General features: G+C 39.0%; 1 protein-coding gene across 16 annotated transcripts in view; it reads left to right on the top strand.

Moving 5' to 3' along the window:
* LOC129722291 (diuretic hormone receptor-like) overlaps window positions 1-8994 on the top strand; it is a 69897-nt gene extending 60903 nt beyond the window's left edge. For 11 of the 16 annotated variants that reach the window (XM_055675623.1, XM_055675621.1, XM_055675619.1 and 8 more), the window contains 4 exons: window positions 4400-4585; window positions 4942-5072; window positions 5481-5514; window positions 8026-8994. In XM_055675623.1, coding sequence (XP_055531598.1) covers window positions 4400-4585; window positions 4942-5072; window positions 5481-5514; window positions 8026-8175 — 501 coding nt within the window. In that variant the 3' untranslated portion in view covers window positions 8176-8994. Of the gene's footprint in view, window positions 1-4399; window positions 4586-4941; window positions 5073-5475; window positions 5515-6980; window positions 7120-8025 lie in introns of all 16 variants that reach the window. The other 5 variants (XR_008727582.1, XR_008727581.1, XR_008727583.1 and 2 more) reach the window with 5 other exon arrangements.
* Window positions 8995-25700: the final 16706 nt, after the last annotated feature.

Here is a 25700-nt window from a genome sequence, read left to right as displayed (position 1 = left end):
ATCGGAGCCGTTGAGGTGCTCCATAGCGATAGGCTGCCAGAGCAGCTCCGGTTCGAAACATGGTCAATTGAACCTACCATGATCTCGTCGATAACGCTGAGGAACAGTAGCGGTGATAATATACATCATTGCCTCACACCTGTGACAGTGACAACCCGAATAGGGACAAGGCACCGTTAGGCAGGGCTCTCGCACTTCGATGAGGTAGACGATTTTATCTACCCCTTTACATCTCATGGCTCCGCAAAGATTTTTGTGGTTGAGTCGGTAAAAAATTTTTCGTAGTCAATGAATACCAAGCATAGGGACTCTTGGAATTCGTTGGCCTACTGCAGGACAATGCGCAGCGTGACATTATGGTCCACACAGGATCGTCCGGCACACAATCCAGCCGCATACAGTCAAATTCCACTTTCTTGGGGTCCTTCACTAAGACGCCTTCCTTTCGCCAGTCGACCGGAAATGTAGTGGTGTTCCAGATTTTTATTTATTATAAAGCGGATAGCATGGGGTCAGCTTCGAGTCTCTGCTGATATGCGATCGATCCCGGGAGCTTTTTTGGATTTCATACATCGGATAGGTGCTTCGGAGTTGATGCGATTCGTACGTCGCACCAACGAGTCCTGTCGAGACTTTGATAACTGTTCGGCTGTCGAAACTTGAAGAAGTTGTTCGCAGTACTTAAACCAATGTTTCATCTGGTCAGTGGGGTCGGTAAGTAGCTGTCCGGTCGCGTTCTTCACAAGAGAGTCCGCTCACGCTAGTTTGTCTCGTCTACAAGAGGGTTTAACATTCCTCCAAGGCCGAATTAACGGGCTTTACTCTTGACTCCTTTGGGTTTTCCGCCAAGTTCCTCTGTGATCCGTTCTTTCCTCTGGGTACGCAATTGATCCAGATTATTCTCGCTAGTCGGTTTCGTGCTAATTGGAAAACAGATGAAGGGTGTCATTAGATGGAGGCCGATCAGTGACCGTATATGCGTGTTGAGAATTAAGGGCAAATTCTTCAATTACAGCCTAATAAATGTGTACGCACCGACCAACGTGAAACCCGATGACGAAAAGGAGGAGTTCTATGAGCTCCTGGAAAAGACATACAATGAGTGCCCAGGACACGATATAAAGATTGTCATCGGAGATTCAAATGCACAGGTCGGGCAGGAAGACTTCTTCCGCCCCGTAACTGGTAGGGAAAGCTTCCACTCTACTACGAACGACAATGGCCTAAGGCTTGTTAATTTCGCTGCAGCTAGGGGGATGGCTATCTGTAGCACTTATTTTGAACGCCGGAACATACGTAAGCACACCTGGATGCACCCGAATGGAGAGCTTTACTCTCAAATTGACCACGTTCTGATTGATGGACGGCACTTTTCAGACGTTACAGACGTGAGGTCGTTCAGAGGACCGAACGTTGACTCGGAACACTATCTCGTAGTAGCCAAAATCCGCGCCAGGCTGTCCAACGTGCTGAAATCCAAGGCAACGAGGAGGATGCAGTTGAACATCCAATCAACTGAAGGAGTAGCTGCAGAGTACTCGCAGAAAGTTGATGAACGGATTGAGGAAAGAGCTGAAGGGAACCTGAATGAACAGTGGAGGCACATCCACAGTTCGATCAGCACTACAGCGCGAGAAGTGTTGGGTACAACTGCGGCAGCTGCGCCCAATGAGTGGTTTGACGCTGAGTGCCAGCGAGTGACGGAAGAGAAGAACCGCGCCAGGGGTCACATGTTGGCCACGGCTGTGACTCGTCAGAGCATGGGTAGATATCGAGATGCAAGAGCCGCTGAAAAGAGACTCCACCGCCGGAAGAAACGACAGCATTGGGAGCGTATTCTTGCGGAGGCGGAAGGTTGCCTCTCCAGGCACGATGCGAGGAGCTTCTACAAGAAGGTCAACGGAATCAGGAATCGGAACGTGTCAGCCCCTGTCATGTGCAACGATAGGGAGGGGAACCTGATAACCGATAAAACAGAGGTGGTCAGGCGTTGGAAGGAACACTTCAGTGTGCTGTTGAACGGTGAGGGAAACAGTGGAGTCGAAAGGAGCAGGATGACTATTGAGAATGATGGCCAAGCTGTGGATCCACCATCCACCAAATGTTTACCTTGCGACAAATCCTCGATAAATTTCGAGAATACAACTTGCAGACGCACCATCTGCTCATAGACTTCAGGGCAGCGTACGATTCAGTCAAGAGGAATGAGTTATGGCAGATTATGATGGAACATGGCTTCCCAACAAAGCTGATTAGGCTGATACGTGCCACCCTTGAAGGTTCTACATCAAGCGTCAGGATAGCCGGTGAGATATCGGACTCGTTCGTGACGTTAGGGTGACGGGCTGTCGAACTTATTGTTCAACATCGCATTGGAAGGTGCTATACGGAGGGCTGGTGTGCAGAGAAGCGGCACCATCATTACGAAGTCGCACATGCTTCTCGGTTTTGCGGCCGATATCGACATCATTGGTATCAACCGTAGAGCTGTGGAAGAGGCCTTCGGACCTCTCAGGAGAGAAGCTGCGAGATTAGGGCTTGTCATAAACTCTGCCAAAACGAAATACATGGTGGCTGGCAGAGTGCGTGGTAGTCCGTCGGAGGTTGGTGCTGCGGTGGTGCTAGATGGGGAAACTTTTAAAATAGTCGACGAATTTATTTACCTGGGCACATTAGTGACATGTGACAACGAGGTGAGCCGTGAGATAAAGAGGCGGATAGCAGCCACAAACAGGGCTTTTTACGGATTACGTAACCAGCTAAGGTCCCGCAGTCTGCAAATCCGAACTAAACTTGCACTTTATAAAACACTGATTCTTCCGGTGGCCCTCTACGGCCATGAATCATGTACACTGAAAGAGGCTGATCGGCGAGCTCTTGGTGTTTTTGAGCGTAGGATTTTGCGTTCAATCTTTGGCGGCAAACTAGAAAATGGTGTTTGGCGCAGACGCATGCACCATGAAGTGTACCAGGCATACAAATCGGCGGATATAGTCAAGCGGATAAAACACGGCAGGCTTCAGTGGGCTGGGCAAGTAGCGAGAATGCCGGATGAGCGTCAAGCGAATGCTATATTTGGCAGGAATCCCGATAGAGGTCGACGACTTCGAGGTAGACCCCGCACTCGTTGGATGTGTGCTGTTGACGAGGATGCACGCGAAATAGGTGTTAGGGGCGATTAGAGGATAGCAGCCCAAGACCGAAGGACATGGCGACGTATTCTGGATTCGGCGTTGGATCGATAATCGGTCTGTCGCCTTTAAAGTAAAGTAAAGTAAGTATTCTCGCTAGTCTCGATAAAGGCGTTCTTGATGGCCGTCCATTGTTGCTCTACTGTCCAGAATATTCCCTGTTCTGATCTCCAGTTTGCCAACGAACAATCTCTTCACAGCTCGATCTTCTAGTCGGCGTGTGTTATATCGCCATCCAAGCCTCTTCTTCCAGCGCTGAATCCGCGCGATGCGAGGGCGGATCTCGCCAATCAGAAAGTGATGATATATGGACGTTTATTTCGGACGTTCTACGTTTTATTTTCGGCTAATGCAGATGTGGTCGATCCGATTCTCGGGTTGTCCATCACGGGATACCCACGTGACTTTGGGAAATGGCCGATGGAGAACGAGTGAACCCCCGTGACCATGTCGAACTCTGCAAATAGCCCATGACGTTCCATGACGCGCTCATAGTCCGTGTTATCGGTGCCGATCTTTGCATTGAAGTCGCCTTGTGGAACCCCGATCCACGATGGTATTTAGTTGACTATAAAAGTTCTCCTCGTCCATTAGCTCAGCGGCATCGGTTGGGGCAGAACACTGAATTATGGTAAGGTTCCGAACCCGTGATCTGGATCAGGCCACGATTACTCTTTCATTGGTTGGTTTTCACTTCATAAGCACAGTCTGTGCGTGACCGCTAAGCATGAAACCAAGACCACGGTGGCGGGGAGCATTTCCATCGAATTCAGTTTCAAGGTTTTCAGGTCGTCAAACAGTCACTTAAAATTCGCTTTCTTCTGAACCTCGATTCGAATTAAGTAACAAATAATATCCCACAATATTTATACACTAAACCCTATTTATTTATAACAGTTTTTGGTTCCCCAATCGCATAAGTAACAAATAAAGTGCGATATCACACTCGAAATCAGAACACATCTGTTCCCTACTGCATATCTACATCTCTTAGTTACAGCTTCAAATACCAGCTTCAACGTCAACCAAATAAACGACTTTATCCCTGTGTACGTAACCACAAAACACAAATCTGGTTGTTTGAATAACGTTTTCCGGCTAACCGGGTTATTAAATTCTACAACGTGTTTCTTTTTTCAAGCTGTTTCTCACCATTTCCCATTTACACTAACAACCAACGACAAAAAAAAACCATACACACATTTCAGGTCCTCATCACCAAACTGCGGTCGGCCAATACGGTGGAGACGAGGCAATACCGGAAGGCGTCGAAGGCACTGCTGGTGCTTATTCCGTTGCTTGGCATTACCTATCTGATCGTGATTTACGGTCCGAACGAAGGCGTCGGTAGCCACATCTTTGCGGTCTCGAGAGCTACCCTACTGAGCACACAGGTAAGATGTCAACCTGGCGGGGGGGAGGGGGTTGCCGGATTAGTCATGGAATGGTACAAAAAGCTACAAACGGATTATTGGTTATGGTTTTTACTTAGCGCTTTCCGGCTCTGACAAAGCTATTCGATGGAAAAGTTTGACTCGAATGTAGAGTAGAATCTGCAAACATATTCACTGTTGCTGACAGTGAAAACAATTTCCGGTTGGGTTGGTCAATTTCACTCGTTTGTGATATGCGCTTTCCAATGGTTGTCAATCAGTTAGGTGAATGTAATATCCGCCGGCATTTGTATTTGATTTTTTTTTTTTTTTAGGATCTTTGAAATTATTAATGTCATTCGTATTTCTGATTCCAGGGTTTCGTTGTATCACTACTGTATTGCTTTTTTAACTCCGAAGTGCGGCAAACGTTGCGCCATCATTTCTACCGCTGGAGAGACGAAAGGAACATCTTACGACCCGGTAAGGGCTCGAATCACAATCGCAGGTAAGCTCGGAAAACGTATTGGTCGCATGCTCCTCTATCTGTTTGTTCGTGTGTGCATCTCCGAAAGTGAGCTCTTCGTTATAGAAAAGCTATATAAATTCACAGCATGTATTATCAGTAAGTGAATCCGCAAATGTTGATGAGAGAACATTGATAATCTATGACGTGTTAAATACTGTAACATAATTTAAGCCCGATTCGTGTATAGGTATTATTCTAATTAACAATTATTTATCTTTTTTCTGCCATTAACTGCTTCAACAATCGGAATGACGCGTGACAATCGCATCGCCATCGGCTGTCCTGCGATTTTCATTTCCTGTCTTGTTGTTCATCTCTTTTTCACCGGGAACAAACTATAATCCACATAAACCATACTGTAACTGTAACCGGGATCCATCAGCAAAGATTATTCGCCCCGCTCCCGAACGGAAAGCATACGGTTGGTATTGTTTTTTTCTTCATTTTATTCACAATTTCGTTACCCCCGGATAATCTCCTGTTGCATGACGTGTTATTCGTGTTACGTGTTGCGTGTCTCATTCATTTTAATTGGTCTCATTCATTTTAATGGGTTACTTCCCAGTTCAGGATAGTTTGTACAAAAATTTTAAAATCTATTGGTCCTTTTTTTTAATCGCGCACCAAAATTTTATTTATCATCCTAATTTCGCTGCTTTTCCAAGATGATTGATAAGATAATTTATCAAAGTAAACTTTGGAATGATTTCACTCAAACTCGTCGTCGAATTGGAAACATCCTCTCAGATAAATGTAAATTTTTTTCATCGATGCAAAGTAATCAATGAAAGTACGACTTTCAAAATATTGTAAACGATTTTCAAAATATTCGATCAAATTTCTCGAACCTTTTCGAAGAAAAACCTTGCTTTTTTTATCCAAAACTTTTTTTAGATTTCAAGTATGCAATCACCATAAAAGGGTGCTGCTAGCGGCTGGATGCATAGGCGTGAATTCTCTCTCAGTTGGTTCATCTCCCTGTATTTTGCTAAATTGCTTCTAAGAAAGCCAGTGCAGAAATGTTATTTGCATTTGTTTCGGATACCTAATGAATTGGACGAGCATAAAAAAATGCTTTTGCTTTTCAATCAGATAATTAAAATTTTAAAACGGGTAATAAACCTGTCCATCAAGATGAATCCAGTCTGACACCAGCCTGCAGCTGTAAAAAACAATCCCTGAATATTCCATACCCAGCAGGCTGCTGAGTAAATTAATTGCGACTGCAGTTGTAGGCCAAATTGTCACTTGATTGGTAGCGCACGCTTTTTTAAAAACGATCCATTTTCACCCGGGTTTTCCCTGCCGTAAAAACGGTGATCGATTATCAGTTCATGCGCTTATGTTGACAGTGCAGCAATTACCATCAGGCTTGAAGCCAGAGTCAGCGATTTATTGGAGCATTATCCTCGTGCAGTGTAAAGCATTTTTGGCACGACTGTAGGCTACTATTAATCGCATCGATTAAAGCTGAGAATAGAAGTTTTATTTAATCCAAAAAGAAATTGATAGATTAAAAAACAATCCGGAAAATTGGATTCTCTTACTTTGACACTATTTAATTACAAATAAAACATAATTGGTGATTGATTGGAATTTGTCATTGTTCTTCGATGAGCAACGAATTCCCACTGTGCACTGAAAGCTTCAATCTGGAACTGGCATCATATATAGTTCAGGATTGTTTCTGTCAATTCTGTCCATCATTTGTTTCCATGCGTTCAGCATAATTCCAACGTTAATTGCCTCTGTAATGTTTGACCTCCTGCTATCGTGATTTAATTTTGATCGCGTTCCAATGTATTTTACCATCGACTCATTTGCAGCTCTGGCCAGCTCACCATTTATTTATTATTATTGTGTTCATGTTTGATTGTTGCTTTTTAGTTTAACCACAACGACGGCACCGTTTGTTTTAGTTGAATAATCATGCGAACCGAGCACTTTTCCACCACCAACACCTTGCGGGCTGTGCAAATTTTCACCACCACTGTATATGGGACTGTAGCACGAATCTATAGGAAAAGTAAGTTTTTACGGCGTTAAGCGATGTAATAGACAGCTTTTGTTGATTTTGCAGCAAGCTTGTGGAATAATTTATCGGTTGTGTAGGCGATTGTAATGGAACTGGTTGTCAAAGATTAAACTTCTTGTTAAGCTTTTTTTTCATTCAGTACTAAATTTCGACTTCCACGCACTTGAATTTATTTGTCCAAGCATGATTTGGGAATAAAACAGGCTGTGTTCTTGAACAATTTTGTCATTTTTCACGTTTCTAACTCTCTAGATACATTTGGCATTTTCAATATTTCTGACATTTTGAACATATTTGACATTAACGACGTTTTTAACTTTTCTGACATTTTTAACTTTTTTGACATTTTTAACTTTCTTGACATTTTTAACATTTATGACATATATGACATATATGATATTTATGACATTTATGACATTTATGACATTTATGACATTTATGACATTTATGACATTTATGTCATTTATGACATTTATGACATTTATGACATTTATGACATTTATGACATTTATGATATTTATGACATTTATGACATTTATGACATTTATGACATATATGACATATATGACATTTATGACATTTATGACATTTATGACATTTATGATATTAATGACATTTTTTCATTTACGATATTTTTGAGATTATTAACATTTCAGACATTTTTGGCATTGTTAAATTGTTTATCACTTCAAACGCACCCGGAGCTTGAATATTTGCATAAATTTGATAGTTAATTTTAAAGGTAAATTATTTGACAATTTTAAACAAGTAACAAAATATAAATGTATCAGGTTTCAGTAACAAGTAACCACGGAATCGCAATTCAAAACGACGGAGTAACTTTCTTTTTCACTCTTCTCTTTTTTTCTACAAACAACGCTTCGAATCGTTTAACAGCACCGTAGAGTACAGTGTCATCATGCTAAAGAGTACGGCTTCATGAATTTAAAAGACATGACAACTAGCCAAACTTCGCCCGCTGGAATCGACACAGAGGAGAAAGCTAACTTTCACCCAGCCAGTGCTTTCTTGCAGTTTATCTTTTGACCAGATCCTGTGAAGACACACGATAACGTCACAAACAGTAAACAAACAGTGAAGGTACACACAAGCACAAACAAGGACATAACTTCGGCCTGACAGGAGGGTAATTGCGAGAACAAATCACAAATAAATTACACTAAACAAAACTTGCCAATTTAGAACTTACTCTCCCACCGTTTGATACAATATGAGAAGAGCACTTTATCGAAGTTTGTGCCAGTTTGAATCTCTTATCCCTGAAAATGTGCTCGAACGAACGAATGAATCTCCTGCGTGCCATATAGTTATATGCAACGGAACTGATTGCATCGTAACTTTTTCAAATCCACAGGAATAGGATAACTAATAGCTTGTTTGAATGTTCAACACGTTTTGAAAATGAATGTGAATTTATGTTGCTTCTGCTACCGTCGTGAAAAAGAGCGTTTACTATTGACTATAGAAGGTCTTGAGACTAGTTTATTAGGCTGTCGTAAAATATTGAATTCAATTAACATAAGGGAACGACATGTGCAACAGAATTACATAAAAAGACAGTTGATTTTCGATTGATTATAGTGAAAAGCACTATTTATAACGAAAGAATTTGTTAAAATACCTGCTAGTCAGATAGCTTATTACTTTTATTAATTAAATACATAGGTTGAGTAAGCATGCTAAAAACTACGGCAGAATAGCAGCGTTTTTATTTTGTACAATGTACATTTTAATTAGAATATAAAAAATAACAAAAGAGCATTTGCCAAAGCTATTGATGTATATGAAACGCGAAGCAAAATAAAAATTCATAAATCTTTTTGTACCATTTTCGTCAATTTTAAAGCTGGAATTTTCCTGGAAAGAAATCCTCTCAGATCCCTTGTGCACTTTCGGTCGATCTTTCACACAAACTACGATTTTAATTCAATCCAATTCCACAGAGCATTAGGTTACATTTATGTTGAGTTGAAATAATCGAAGCTTAACATGATGACTTTCTTCTAACTTTGCTTTTTATATGGCACACTGTAATAATATCGTACAAATTCTCTCTTTGCTTGTTAATACCACAGTATTAACCAGTCACTGCTTACCTATTATCAATACCTATTAGGAGTCGATATTTAATGTCTACGCGACTTAAAATTGATCATCAATTTCTATTGCTTTTCAATAGCAAAACGTGCGCTGCATGCTCCATTAGAGGCCACTCTGGAGCGAGCTTCGTGTGCGAACGCGAAGACTAGGTTAGAATGCAATGAATAATGAATTCCGTGCTTGAGATTGCTGTCGTTAAACAAACAACGTACCAATGAATACCCGGCATCCAAATGTCAGTGAATATTAGAACGGTTATCGAATCCCAGAAGAGAATGCCGTCTGCATTGATTTATTTCTTATAAAAAAATATGTTCGCCAGTGAATTGAGCGCTGCATCGAGTTTTCTGCAAGTGACATGCCACTGAGGGTTGTAAACTAACTACTAAACAACTTTTACCGTTTGGACCGAAGTTTGGATGGGACACAAATCAACGTAAAAAGCACCAAAACGCAAAAGTTATGTAATGGTGGTGGCCTGCAGGACCAGCGAAAATGTGCTGGACGTGCAACCCAGTGCAAAAAGTACACCAATCGTGACGACAAACAAAAAACATCAACAGAAGGTCGTGACCGGGTGCATGACGACAAGGGTAGATACGTGATTGTTGAAAGATCTTTCTTGCTTGCCCCTTTTTATGGGTTTATACCTCAAGGATTTAGTCATGAATAATAACATAATTTAATGCCACATATTGTGGGAATCGCCCAGCGCAAAATTGTGAACGGAATTTATATAAGTGAGAAAACGGTGAGAAATAACACCCATCATTAAATTGTGGATTCAAGATGATGAAATTCTTCCTATCACTTGTCTTGAAAAAATTAGTTGACCGGGAAAAATCTTAATTCTGAATATAATCAAAGTACTCTGAAATCTAAATATGGTTTTATTCATAGTCTTTAAGTCAAAAACCATTCTCTAGCATATCTTGCAGAAATGGCTGTAGCGTTTAAATCCCTTAGGGGTCGTCCACATTCCACGTGGACAGCTTCGTGGGGGGGAGGGGATATATGTGTAATGTCCACGGTCCATTTCTAATCAAGAAAAAAAAAAAGACGAAGAAAATTTTTACCGACTCTCCACAACTAAGTTTTTCACTGTTCGTTTTACCGAACAGTGGCCCAATGTGTGATAATTAAAATTAATGTGAAGAATCCTGGAAAACATGATTTTATTGAAACTTTTTCTCTATCTAAACAGCTCTGTCTGTTCCATATAGGCTTGGAAACTACTGAACCGATCGGCATGAAATTTTGTATGTAGGGGTTTTGGGGGCCGAGAAAGTTGACTAAGATAGTTCGAGACCCCTCCCTCTTCTGGAAGGAAGGGGTCCCATACAAATGAAACACAAATTCATGCACATCTCGAAAACTAACCAAGCAAATGAAACCAAATTTGGCAGGTGGATGTTTTTAGGGGTATTAAATATATCCATAACAGTTTGACACCCCTCCCTCTTTTAAAAGGGAAGGGTCCCATACAAAAGAAACACGAATTTCGCACAGCTCGGGAACCAAATTTGGCATGTGAATGTTTTTAGAGGTAACAAATATCTCTATAATGGTTCGACACCTCTCCCTCTTATGTGAGGGAGGGGTTCCAATCAAATGAAACACAAATATCTGCACATCTCTAGAACTAACCAAATGAATGGAACTAAATTCGGCTGGTGAATATTTTTAGGGGTAACAAAGATCTATAATGGTCTATACTGTTTCGTCACCCCTCCTTCTTCTGAAAGGAGGGGTTCCACATAAATTTCTGCACATCTCGAGAGAGATAATCAAGCAAATGGAACCAAATTTGATATGTTGATGTTTTTGAGAGCAAGAAAAATTTTCGACTCCAGACGCCAGGAAATTTCCGGTATCTATCCGAAAAATGTCTTCAAATATCTTTTTAAAATCCAAGATGGCGACTTCCGGTTTCTGAAATACAGCGGGATATGAACAAATACCACCCAATATGGGTATTTCCGAAATCGTGATGTTGCATTGAAACCACAAATCGACCTCAGACAACATTTTGAGTTGTAAAATGGCGACTTTTGGTGACTGGGAAACTGTCGAAAATGACTCAAAAACAACCAAATATGGGTGTTTCTTTAACCAGAATGATGCTCAGAGGCCAGAAATTGTCTCCAAATGCCATTTTGAAATCCAAGATGGCGACTTCCGCTTTTGAAAAACAGCCAAAAATGGCCGATTTCCATCCAACATGAGATACTTCGATACCAGATCGATACACAGGAGCTAGAATCAACCACAGACATCATTTTGAACTATAAGATTGTGACTTCCGGTTTTTGGAAAACAGCCGAAAATGACTAAATAACACCTATTCTGAGTGTTTCTTGAACCAGAATGACGCTCAGGGGCCAGAAATTGTTTCCAAATGCTATTTTAAAATCCAGGATGGTGACTTCCGGTTTCAGAACAATAGCCTAAAGTGATGAATACCACCCAATATGAGAACTTCTTTAACTAGAATGATGCTAAAAATTCACCTCAGACACCATTTTGAATTGTAAGATGGCAACTTCTGAGAAACAGCCGAATACTACTACATATGAATATTTCCGTAATCGAAATAATGTATAAAAGCCAAGCATTGACCCTGGACACCATCTTGAATTCGAAGATGACCAATTTCAGTTTCTGAAAAACAACGAAAATAACTGAAGTTGAAGTTGGTCACGCTAAGTGCTTCAATTGTGCTCAAAATCATAGGGATGCATCTATGTTGAAAATAATCAAACCCATATTGTTTCGTTGGGTTTTTGAAGGAACTAACTCCGAAATAGGGTGACCATAAAAACGTTTATATTCGATGTATTTTATTTAAAAACAATCATAACTTCTGAACCAGTTGATCGATTTTCGTCTAGTTTAATTACGTCTAGTTATAAGAAAAAATACCAAAAAATAAATCTGGGTGCATTTATATGCATAATGTATAAAATTATTGGAATTTTTGTCTTGTTTTTAAATTGAATTTACTCAAATTTAAAAAAAAAGCGGGGGCCTAGTGTGGTTGGTAACGTATCCGCCAACCACGCTCGACGCCTGGGTTCGAATCTCATCGCCGACATAGGTGTCGATGGTTGTGAGGTGGCGTGATCCACTCACAACCAACCCAACTGGTCTAGATTCAATCTTAGCCGACACCGGGAGATTTTCTGAGGCGAAAAATCTCTGGGATCACGCCTTCCATCGCATGAGTAAGTAAAGCCGTTGGCGCCGGTCCGTTAATAAACAGGTCGTGAGTTAGGGTCCTGGGTGTGGAGTCGCCTCCCTGGGCGTCGGTGATTGGCCACAATAGTGGCGGAACTAGACCGACGGAAAATAAGCGAGAATAAATAAATTTAAAAAATAACATATTTTTAAAAATTTCTCCATTTATAGAGTCAAGTATGCCCTTCAAAATGAGACTAAGAGATATTTTTTATATTCTGCCCAAAAAAAATGACATACAAATGAAAAACGCATATTTTTTGATGAAAAATATTAATAACCTTGAGTAAAATTGAGATATTTACGATGTCAGCATTGCAAATTGTTTCTCCTGAAAAGCTCTAAAAGTTTTTCAAAGACAGTTTTGAGATGAATCTTGAAGTAAAAAAGTTAGAGCGCAAAATGTGTTTTTTCAATATAAATCGGTTGTTTTCAAAGATAGAGAAAAACTTTTTTTGCAAAGCTACTTGAAATAAATGGAGCTTTAACATTGTAGAACAAATTTTTCTTCTATCTGCAAAGATAAAAAAGTTAGATACTTTTTTGCATTGAAAATGTTGGTCACCCTAATTTTTGATAATTTTTCAATAAGCGCTTTATCATATGTAACAACTTTGCAGAAGAAAGTTTTTCTCTAAAATGTTGCTATAGAGCTCTAGACCCAAATTTCCCCCTAAATTTAATTTCTGGACCATTGTGCATTGTGCATTGTCAACGTATTTTTATGTAATCAATTCAATGGTGTGAAGTGGTAAATTTCAGTGATGATCCTCTTTCAACATTTTTTTAACTGATTGATAACCTTGAAAAAAGGCGTTAATTGATAACCTTGAAAAGAAGCGTTGATTTTGGATTTGCGGATGACACAGGATGGTTCGGGTTCTTTTGTACCATAATTCTCTGCTTCGCACAGCAAGCGTACAAGACGCAACAATAATAACACACTCACAGCTATTAGCAGTGGCCGAAAAAGGATGACAGTAAACGCGACGTGACGATTCCGGACAAAATTGCTAACATTTCCGGACATGTTCAGCAATGCTATGCAGTGCTACAGTCTGCCGGTTGGTCCGTGCGGAACACTGCGATCGAGTGAGTCGCCTGCTCAACCTTGCTGCGCTTAAATTAGCTGCTGCTCTGCCGGTTCAACGAGGCTCTAAATTTTTCAATAATACAGGTTAGTTAGCATCACAAAATCACATTTTTTCGTATTTTGGTGGACGCCTAGCTAATTTTCCGACTGACTGAGCTTCAAGCATTCAAAAGTAGGCAATTTTTTAATGACGCTCTCGATGTTGCCGTAATTTTTCTTTTAAAGCAAGAAGATACATCTCCACTCAAGTAACAACACAAATTGTCGTATATTTTGCACATGGTTCTTCCATCTCCAATTCATCCGGTGTATGTGAATTAGTTGGTTCGTCGTACACATACAGTAGAGAAAAACGGACAAGAGCTGCCAGGTACCTATATGTGTTTCTCTAGATGTTGATGATTTAAAAGACTTTGAAATATACTTTTTTAAATCACATCCTAATCAGTTTAGTTTAGTTTGGCAGTACTAACAGTACAGTACTGCCATGTGCCGTTTCGAATGCATGTAATGTAACTTTTACTAAACAAAACGCTGACATCTCAATCAATTGGTGAAATTTTCCCTAAACTTTTGGTATAATTATCGGCATTTATTTCCAATAACACACCATTGAAAAAATAAATTGAAAATCAATTGGGAAAGCAGCAGCTGCTATCCAATCACGAGCTTACTATTTGTTCTCGATACTTTTTTAGGAGATGTTTTCTAACTAGCTCAGCCTTTATTCAAACTCTCACATTTTTCCCAGTTTCACAACACGAAGGAACGACAAAAAAATTTCATTTATGTTGGCTACCAGCGATACCGGACCAATAAAGTTCTCACAAACGCAACAATATAACACGTACCGTAGTGTGTTGCAGCTTGAAAGGAAAACAATCACATAATTCTTGTGTCAGCTGAAAGCGTCTTTTTACGAGACGTAACATCCATCTCCATCTCAATGACATGTTGTTAATTTTTTTTTTAAATTGTTAGCAGAACATGTCGAACTTTTTTGTTTGAAATCGGATTAGTTTATACCGGTTGAATTGTAACGAGCATTACATTACAGCGTATTTGCAGCGGCCTCTGACCACAGTAGCAGTTTGATAAAATTCTTCCAAATACGTGTGATAGTCTTGATTTGCAATTGCAAATTTTATTCTTATAACGCATGAATGTATCATGGTTAAACCGCGAATGATACCCGCGCTGATATAATTATATAGCTGAAGAGTTTGATGAATAATAATTTACGTAGTTGCACGTCTACCATGCGGTCGTGTCTTGGATAACACCTTTTTACTATTTTCTTTTTCTTTTTCAAGCGATGAACAATGAGGTGTAGCAAGATGGGCCATGACTGGCCACAGTTTATTACTTTTTGTGTCTAATGCTCGGTCATAAGACACAAAAAGTACCTAAATCTTGCTCGAAAGTAACAAAATCTTCCCCGTTTGTTTTGGGTGTAGCATTTTTTATTCGCGGTCATTTATTTAATACCCTTTTGATGTTCACTAAACAAACCACACGCGCTTGTTCGTGATCCAACAACATTTTTACTGTTCGTTTATTAAAATCGGTTCCAGAAAAGAAAATATAACATAGGTTATCGAACGTCTTCCTCAGTGGTTTACTTCGGCAGTTTTTCTGCAGCAATCTTATGCAAAAAGGGGCCGAAAAAAACTGACGAAGACGTTCGATACCCTATATGTTTTTACAAGAAAACCACACACATTTGTTCATGGCCCCAGCAGCCTTCTACGGAATGTTCATTTAAATCGGATCCACATGGTGTAGTATAATTTTCTACATTTCAATAGTAGTAGCACAAAACCAGAACCAAGTTTTTTTTGTTCTCTTTGGGGCCCCAAATAATCCCAAATTTATCGGAAGGCGATTTGTTTTGTCTCCGCTTGGCGCATTGCATTTCAAATTTGTATAAAGAATTGTATGGGAAAACCTACTTTTTTGCATTTTCCGTTCTAAAGAGCTCAAAATGACTTGAACCATACGATTCACAACTTCAAAAGGTTGGTTTTCCGATGCTTAACAACTTTTCCAAACACACTAAAAAGCTAGGATGTCCCTGAAAAATGCTATAGCTTTTCGAAGTTGAGTATGTCGAATTAAATGCTCACAATCTGTTTTTCTGCCAACACTACCAGCTTACCGGCGTCAGTATGATTTCCAACAGAAGTAACCCCTGCAACACGTTGTATATCCTATCTATGCCCAGAATGTTTACCTGAATTTTTTTACTGCTCCTGCTCAGTGTATAAACTCGATACGACAGGTTACTTCTACTCAGCCGGTACACTGGTAGTTTTGTCAGAAAAACTGATTTTCAGCATTTATTTCGACACATTTAACTTTGAACAGCTATTGCTATTTTTTGAAACATCCTTGCTCTTCAGTGTCTTTGGCAAAGTTATTAGGCATCTAAAATACTATACTTTACCGTAATGTAGTGCATTTATAAAGCATTACTGATCTCTCTAGAGAATAAACCGGAAATTAATAAATAGAGACAGGTAGGACTGTAGGTATGATCGCATCACTTTCGTGATACTTACAAAACGTACCCTTTCCTAATAACACAAATCTTCTTACTATGAGCTCTATAAAGATGCAGAGTTTTACACTGTCTCCAGATAGCAGAGGTCACGCCAACATTTCTTCCCTGTTCCCTCAGGACACGTCCGCCGCCGTTACTGATTATTCAAGTATTGAATCACCAATACTTGTGCAATACGAATGGTCGGTCATTTCCAGCCCCATTCAGTTGATTCACTGCGCTAAATGACTGATTCTGATCAATTACGGAGCAGCAATCATTAAGAGTGGAACCGTTTGGAAATTTGTTATGGGGTCAGAATTCGTGAAACGGATCACCAAAAATCGCGATATCTAATTTTTTCAAATAAGTATTAAAAACTTCAAGAATTTCGCTCGGGAAGTTGATTTTTCAATTTTTATTGAATTTGAGTAAGTTTTCAAGTTGTTATTGTCATTTGAAATTTAGGTCAAAATTGTTTTTAGATAAACACAGCTTAAAAACTATTGCATCGAATTTGATTAAATTTTCACAGCAGATGCATCCTAAGTTGTAGTTTACGAAAATATTTTTTTTGAGAAAAAACAGGAGGGTTGTGTGCAAAGCCACAACCGCAAGGTTGAAATAGAATACTTTTACAAGAAAAATAACCCGGCTGCTTGCGTGTCATTCATTTTTTCTAGTAAATAAACGTTGACTAATCAGATCAATCGAATTTTGCGCTTCAACAAGGATTGACCATTTTCAATAACATAGTAAGTTGCTTGTCATGGTTGGGGCTTGACAATTTTTAAACTTTGAGATAAATTTTTTTCGGATGTCGTGCCCATGACTGAAGGAAAAGATAATTCAGTACGTTCTGAGACACGGAAATACAGTGAAATTTATAACTTTTACAAATTTAAAAATGTAAATTCACTCAAGAAAAAACATTAACGCTTTAATCATCAGGTTTTTATTTTATACTGAAAAGGACAATTTGTTTTTCAATTTAGTGTCGGATAAGATGCCGATTACATCTTTGCGTTATCACTGACAGTGCGAACAAAGTATTCGTTGTGATAAAAAACAGTGAAAAGCTGATTTAACACGCAAAACTAGACGGCTCACGTGTTGTCAAAATGAGTCAACTTTTCATTGAATGCATTTACTAGTGCCCACTATCGCACAGAGACTGCATTTCACTAAAGTGCTCCACTGCATCAACCGCTATCGATGCTGAGATCCGCTGCAACTAGTGCGCTATCCATAGCCATGCCACAGTTGTGGCCGCTGCCACTGCACTGCTAGTACTGCTGCTGAGGGAGGACGACTGCTGTTGTCGCTGTCTAGAACTATTAAGAGCGGCTTCGGCTGAAACAGGCTCTTTTATAGGCCAAATAGCATGTTTAAAATTGCAAGGTATATCACGGTGCTCCCACAGACCGTTATTATAAAAAAAATGCACCAACGAATCTGAGTACACCATTCGATTCGTCATGACGTCCAGAATGTCTGGTCAAAATTTCAAAATCATCGTACGGTACATTTTTGAGTAATGCCCTTTTGAAGCTTGTAAATGCAAAAAAGTGATATAAAAATGACGAAATACTTATTGTAAAGCACGTTTTTCAACCACCATTTTATGGAATAACTTCCAAAATAGTTTCTACACATTCCAAGGGTTGTATTTTAAGACATTACAAATGGTGGAAAGATTTATTTGAAAATCCCACAGTGCACAGTGGTCTAAGCTCGAAAAAGAGTGGTCGTCCTAGATTTGACTGTGAAAAATTGATTTTATGTACTCAATGTCTTCATCAAAATTGTTTCATAGAACAAGGCCTTACTTTTGGCGTTTTTAGTTTTTCGATCAATCCACCTAACAGTTAGATGAAAAAAATATTTTTTCTAATTTTCAATAAACCAGATTGCTTTTTTCAGCAAATTTGTGGAAAATTTTAAAAGACAAACAATTGCTGAACACTGCGATGTCCTATCTGTACGTTAGTCACGACAAAATAGAGTTTTTTGTGGAACACCCCTCCTTAAAATCAGTTTTTTGTCTATAACTTTTTCTATGATTGTCAAAACAAAAAATATTATAAAGTCTTGAGAGAATCTTAGTAGAATGAATGAAATCTTAGAACATTTTGCATTGTTTTGACCATTACAGACATAATTATAGACAAAAAACTGATTTTAAGGAGGGGTGTTCTACAAAAAACTTTTTTGTTGTCGTGTCCAACGTACAAATAGGACATCGCAGTATTAAGCAATTGTTTTTCTTTTAAAATTTTCCACAAATTTGCTGTAAGAAGCAATCTGGTATATTGAAAATTAGAAAAAAAATTTTTTTTATCTAACTGTTAGGTGGATTGATCGAAAAACTAAAAACGCCAAAAGCAAGGCCTTGTTCTATTGAACAATTTTGCTGAAGACATTGAGTACATAAAATCAATTTTTCACAGTCAAATCTAGGACGATCACGATTTTTCGAGTTTAGACCACTGTGCACTGTGGGATTTTCAAATAAATCTTTCCACCAATTGTTAATGTCTTGAAATTTAACCCTTGGAATGTGTAGAAACTATTTTGGAAGTTATTCCATAAAATGGTGGTTGAAAAACGTGCTTTACAATAAGTATTTCGTCATTTTTATATCACATTTTTGTACTTTCCAACCTTCAAAAGGGCATTACTCAAAAATGTACCGTACGATGATTTTGAAATTTCGACCAGACATTCTGGACGTCATAACGAATCGAATGGTGTACTCAGATTCTTTGGTGCATTTTTTTTATAATAACGGTCTGTGGGAGCACGGTGATATGATTCTGTCGACCGTGTTCGGGAGGCAATCATATAACGACCAATCAGAGGTCGAATTTTTCGTTTTGACAAGGCTTGACTATTTTCAATAGTACAATAGTTTGGATAATAATATTACAATTATCTTCATTTGGGATGAATCTTAGAAGATTTTCCAATCTATTGCTACAAGAACGAAGGAAATCCATCAAATACTAACCGATAAATTAGCATTTGAAATTGGCCATATTTTTCACTTTTTTCGGTTTTAGATTTTCATTTCACATCCCTATGTAGCCGAACTTCCTGAGAGAATTATTCTCCTCAAAAAAATCGGTTAATCAAGCACCTGGTCAATAAAGAGGTAATGGAACGGTTGTTGAAAAATCATCTACTTCTTCTTCTTCTTCTTCTTATCGAGAATTAGAGCTGGCTGAGCTGTTCTATTTCTTTGACATTTGAATTTTCGAGAAGGTACCAAGTTCAGTTCAATGTTTATCGTTCACAGCCAATGATGCAGCAAATTTAAAGAAAATGATTATTTATTTCGTTTACATTCATCGGACAAACAGTCTAAATGAACACTTAAAAACTAATGACTAGAACTATATCTGCACATAAAAGTTTGTAACACGATCACGAAAAACAGTAGAGGAAACATTGAAGTCGAACAAATGATAGTATCCATTGAACAGAACGCACATAGTTCGAATAGGCTCGTTTTGTGAGTAGTCCGTCCTATGTTGTTGGAGCCTCAAAAAACTTCGTTGGCGCAGTGGACGTGGCAGCACGTTCAAATCCATTTTATTGAGAATCCAAGGCGCGTTAATCTCTCCTAGCAGAGTCTTTCCGACGAAAACCGCTTTTTGCACATTGCGTCGCTTTTCGAGAGTGTCCATTCCTAAAAGTCTGCACCGGGCTTCGTACGGAGGTAGCGCATCTGGATTTCTCCAAGGAAGTAGTCTTAGAGCAAATTTTCTAAACTTTGATTGGACTTTTTCGATTCTGGTTATCCAGATGCTGCGAAAAGGGCTCCACACGACGGCAGCTGCCTCCAGAACAGACCGCACTAGGCTATAGTACATGGAGCGTAGGCAGTAAGGATCACGAAATTCGGTTGTCATCCGAAGAATGAACCCAAGATTCCGCCTAGATTTGTTAATTATATGACTGTAGTGTTCCCGGAAGTTCAACTCTGCATCAAGCATAACCCCAATATCTCGCACTACGTTAGCTCTGGTAATGGTTTCATCGCCTATACGATAGTTCCACTGAATAGGTTGTTTTTTCCTCGCAAAAGTAATCAATAAACATTTCGATACACTGATAACCAGCATGTTGTGTTGACACCAGTCGTAGAATTTGTTTATTACACTTTGCAGAAGTTCACAGTCGGCAGGAGTTTTGATTATGTAATACATTTTTAAATCATCGGCATACAGTAATTTACAGTCTTTTGGCAGAGCTAGACAGACGTCGTTGAAAAAAATGGTGAATAGTAGTGGCCCCAAGTTGCTGCCTTGCGGACACCTGATCGGTTAACGAATTCTCCTGACTCCACGGAACCCAGTTTGACAGATAGTCGGCGATTGCTTCAATACGATTCAAACCAGTGGACAACGTTCGAGGACACACCAAGCCGGTCCAACTTGGCAAGCAGGATACGGTGGTTAACTCTGTCAAAGGCCGCTTTCAAGTCGGTATAAACTGTACCAATTTGATACCCTTGTGGCATGGAGGTGAGGCACAGTGATGTGAATTGAGTTAGATTAGTTACAATAGACCTGTCAGGGAAGTATCCATGTTGCTCATGCGAAATATATGACTCTGCTGCCCGGAAGAGTTCTGCGTTCATAAGTATCTCGAACAGCTTTGAACCAGCACATAGTGAGGTAACTCCAAGATAGTTAGATACGTCGTTCTTATTACCTTTTTTTAGAACTGGAAACATAATCGACTTCTTCCAACATTCTGGAAATAGTGCTTGTGATAAGGATAGGTTAAATATGGCTTTCAATGGCGCACACAGTTCAACGGCGCATTTTATCAAAACTGTCGAAGGAATTCCATCCGGTCCAGGCGTTTTCGAGGACTTAAATTTTTTAACAGCCGCTAGGATATCTGTGTTATCAAAATCACGGCAGTACATTGAAACCATACCAGTAGGGACATTAGCAAGCGCGCTCTCAATTTGTTGATTGCTGCATACTGCATCATCAAATATACTAGCAAAACGTTTCGCAAACAGATTTCATATTGCTTGAGTGGAGCTCGCGGTTTCGCAGCCCAAAAACATGTTTGAAGGCAGACCATGTTCCTTCCGCTTCTCATTAACGAAAGCCCAAAACCGTTTTGGCTGAGTTTTCAAGGTTTTTTGCATTCGCATTACGTACCGTCTGTAGAGAGCTCTGTTGTAATATTTATATTTGGTGCTCGCTTCAATGAATCTCTGTTTGGTGGCGGAATTTCGGTTGTTTGAGTAAAGCCTCATAGTACTAGAGCGTTGTTGTTTCAAATAACGAAGACGCCTATCGGTCCAGGGAGGTGACATTCTTGGGCGACGAACTGGTACGAATCTTGGAAAAGCTGCGTGAGCGTTGCGTTAAAGAATTAAACCGCCTCGTTTACGTCGGAAGCATTGTAAACTGGTGACCAATCGACAGATAAAAGAGCTTCTCTAAGAAATCAAGGAGTTGATCGTCAGGGGGTTCACTGAAGCGTATGGAAGCCGTACAATGCAGCTGTGTCAGAATTGGAGGATGCAGAACGTCAACGGGAATAAGCACTTCAGGAAGATCTGAAAGGTGACACATCGGTACAGCCTCTTCATCCACAAATATTAGGTCGAGTATTCGGTTCAGATTATTGTTCCTTAAGTTGAGTTGTTTCATATGGATCAGCGACATATCATCCATAAAAATGTTACTAACGGAGGCTGATTCGCTGGGCACAATTTGGGCGTACCCACCAGTAGCGGCCCGCCAGCACAATACCGAAAGATTGAAGTCACCAAAAAGCGTGTGAGTGTCGTACACATTTAAAGATTCTGCCACGGAAGACATCGAACTGTTGAGTCTCTCTATGACACAGCGGTTTCTTGATAAGTCCGGGGGAACGTAAACCACGCCTAAGCAAACCACTCGTTCAATGCAGTCAACCTTAACCCAAAGATGCTCTAGACTGTCGTCGATACGAGCCGTGCAGAGAGTGGAATTAAGTGAGTGCTTAACAGCTCGCCTCCTCCACGCGTTCTACCAGTCACTTCGGGGATGCGATCCTTCCTATATACACAGTAGCTCTGGTTGAACAACTGCATAGAATTGATATCGTCTTTCAACCAGGTCTCCGTCAGAACGATGACGTCGTACTCACAGTCAGAAACAGTAATGAAAAAGTCGTCGATTTTCGTTCGTAGACCTCTAACATTCTGGTAGGATATCCTGATAGGTGTCACGCCTTCGGTCGGAGCTACTTTGAGCGTGCCATGGAGTACATCTGAATCGAGCGAAGTTCTACCAGTAGTCTGTACCATATAGCATGGAGCGGAGTCGGATTGGCTGTGTCGCAACCTGATTGCAGGAAAAATCGTCACACAAAGATAAACTCTTATTATTAATATACTTGCCCAGGCAAGCACGATGGAGACCTCCTCTCTAACATCAGCCTCAGGACCGAGACGACTGTGATGAACGCTGGCTGCAGGAGGCAGGACTGAGTTGAGTAGATCGGAGGCTTCCAAAATGCTTTCTACAGCGCGTCTCGGTTCGGTGTCTTCCGATGTCGTTGGGAATTCTTCGTTGTCCTTTTGGTTAGTTGCTGGCAGATTGATTCCCATGATGTCTTCTTTTGATTGTTATACACTGTAGTCAATAGTTTTTCGTTTTCTGTTCATTTGATTCTGATACACTGGGCATTTTTCACTCCATGCTGCGTGCTCAATGGATACATCTAGGGGTAAACAGGGTAAGACCGCCCTGCGGGGTAAGACCGCACCAAGTTATAAAATAATTGAAAAATTTCTTTAACGTGTCTATTACAGTCAATGCGCTATTGTTTTGCGGCAACGGGACTTAAGGTTTTTCAGTCTAAAAATCAATTGTTTTGTTCGTGAAAATACGTTTAATCGCTTGCCTGAATCTATCTTCTTTCGGAAATATCGAAGACCATGAGTCTTCTTGTAATTTTGACTACGTTTTCGGTCAAATATGAAAATGTTCCACTGGGGGTAAAGTCGCCCACTATACAAGGGGTAAAACCGCCACGTATACAACTGCTTGTTGTTTTACTTCAAGACCCAAATGCCTCGACATTACAAAGGGAATATTTACAGGATCAGTAAAGCAACTTCAAGCCACATAAGACTTCGGTGTTAATCGACCATTTTCGATTTGGTTGAAGCTTTTCTAGTAATATATTTTAACAAGACTTATTCTTGAAAAAAGTAAACCTGTTTGAAAATGGTGCTAATGAACCAAAATAATTTTAGAGCCAGGACGGTTTGTTTGATTGGTATGACGTCTCATATTTATATATAAATTATAAATATATATATATATATATATATATATATATATATATATATATTATATATATATATATATATATAAATATATATATATATATATAGTATATATATAATATATATATAAATATATATATATATATATATTTATATATATATATATAAATATATATCAATATATATATATATATATATATATATATATATATATATTATATATATATATATATATATATATATATATATATATATATATATATATATATATATATATATATATATATATATATATATATATATATATATATATATATATATATATATATATATATATATATATATATATATATATTTATATATATATATATATATATATATATATATATATATATATATGTATGTATATATATATATATATATATATATATATATATATATATATATATATATATATATATTTTTTTTTTTTTTTTTTCAAATTTATTTAAAAAAACATGTTTTTGCCCGTAAAATCTACAAAAGGTAAGCTAAAATTTGATGGTTGTTGGATCATGGTGTTAAAGAAATATTAATAGCTCAAATTTTGTGAAGGAATTTTTTTTGGACGGTTTGTTTGGTGTATAGAGTCGTTGGTAATTTTGTTCTTAAAAAAAAGAGCATAGAAAATTGAAAATATAAATAAAAGAAATAATAATTATTAGTATTTTTCTATACATAATAAGTCTTCAAAAGAATCATACAGACAGGTTTAATGAGTTTTAATTTTTAGCTTAAAGATAGGTATATTATAAATTCAATATCTTGTTAGATCCGCCTGCGGCCCCGAATTGGGTCTTGGAATTGCGTTTAGCGACATCCGAGAATAAGGTAGACAAACTAGATTTGGGTGTTTCATTCGCAACCTCCACACCAGCAACAATCTCATCAACGTTATCTCCCGTCTGGTCCATCATTATTCGTTTTTTCGAGGAACGCAGAACTCGCCCCGATGTTGAAGCGTCGCTGGCATTAAAATCAGACTTCAACTTTCCGGTCAGAATTTTTGAACACTCCTCTCTAATTATTTTTTTCATTTTCGACTCAAAATTTTCAGCAAAATCTATCAAGCACTGTAATTTCTTAAGATTTGATGCCACCTCATTCATGGTTTCTTTGACTTTTGCCCTGTCGTCATACCCGTGTAAAGTGAAACACACATCGCAAACGTACACCGCATTTTTATTCTTCTGTAGCACCTCAATCTCGTGTTTGGGCACGTTCAAGCAATTAGTATGCACTTGTTGTTTACATCCACCAAAACATTCTAAACAGTCATCCGTATCTTTTACGGGATTGCAACATACAAGGCATATGGACACTGTGAGCGAAATCAATTCAGGATTAACGCTTCCAGCAACGGCATTAGCGTCTGCTCCATCACCACTGAACGTCCCGGCGCTTGGCATTTTGCCGAGCGCTGGAAGACAATGCAACACAGATGGCTTTGTTCTTTGCTGCTAGTCTAGAACAGAGTTAAATTTTTCAAATGGTTTCACTATTTGTTCAAAAATCTCAGCGGGCCCGTACCGGATCACGAAACATTTAGCATGAGAGCAATCAGCAAATAATCTTACACACGTGAGTATAAATATGTCTTCACTTCGTACAGAAATACCTAACAAAAAACGATTTGGTACGGTAGTGCAAAGCAGTTACATCTGAACACGTTCAAATTCAAACAAAAATGATCAATGATGAATGCACGCAAGAATGACGCAGACCATGCGAAATATGACTCGGAATCAAACATACTACAAAAGAAAATTTAATGCACAGCAGCAAGTGAGTTTGGGAAAATCAACAGAAGTATAGAAGGCAATTTACTTTTCACATTTTGAGGAAAGAAAAAACAAACCAAAGTAAGTCTTGATAACGATTTATGTTGCAGCTAAATTAAATGGCTTCTTGCAGGAAACTTGATCTTCAATTGCGCCGATGATAACATGTACATTGCCACGAGTAGCTCACATTAGCCCATCTACCAACCCTCTTGAACTAGATTGTCTCCCTCCTCATCTCCACCACGTCGAACGGAACGCAACAGGATGGGTTCCTGTGCACGTTTCTTTTTGCACACGTTCGAAATTCGAACATAAACATAAACAAACGACACTCTCTTTCGAAGAGCAAATTTGCGCCTCTCCCGAAAGCGCACGCGAGAGCCATCCTCCGACGACCGAAGGAATGTGTGGAATCGACCGGCTGCAACGGCAACTCCAACAAGCAGC

Source organism: Wyeomyia smithii, chromosome 2, assembly GCF_029784165.1.
Source record: "Wyeomyia smithii strain HCP4-BCI-WySm-NY-G18 chromosome 2, ASM2978416v1, whole genome shotgun sequence".
In the NCBI taxonomy this organism is placed as follows: domain Eukaryota; kingdom Metazoa; phylum Arthropoda; class Insecta; order Diptera; family Culicidae; genus Wyeomyia; species Wyeomyia smithii.
This window is presented reverse-complemented; position numbering and strand designations above follow the sequence as displayed.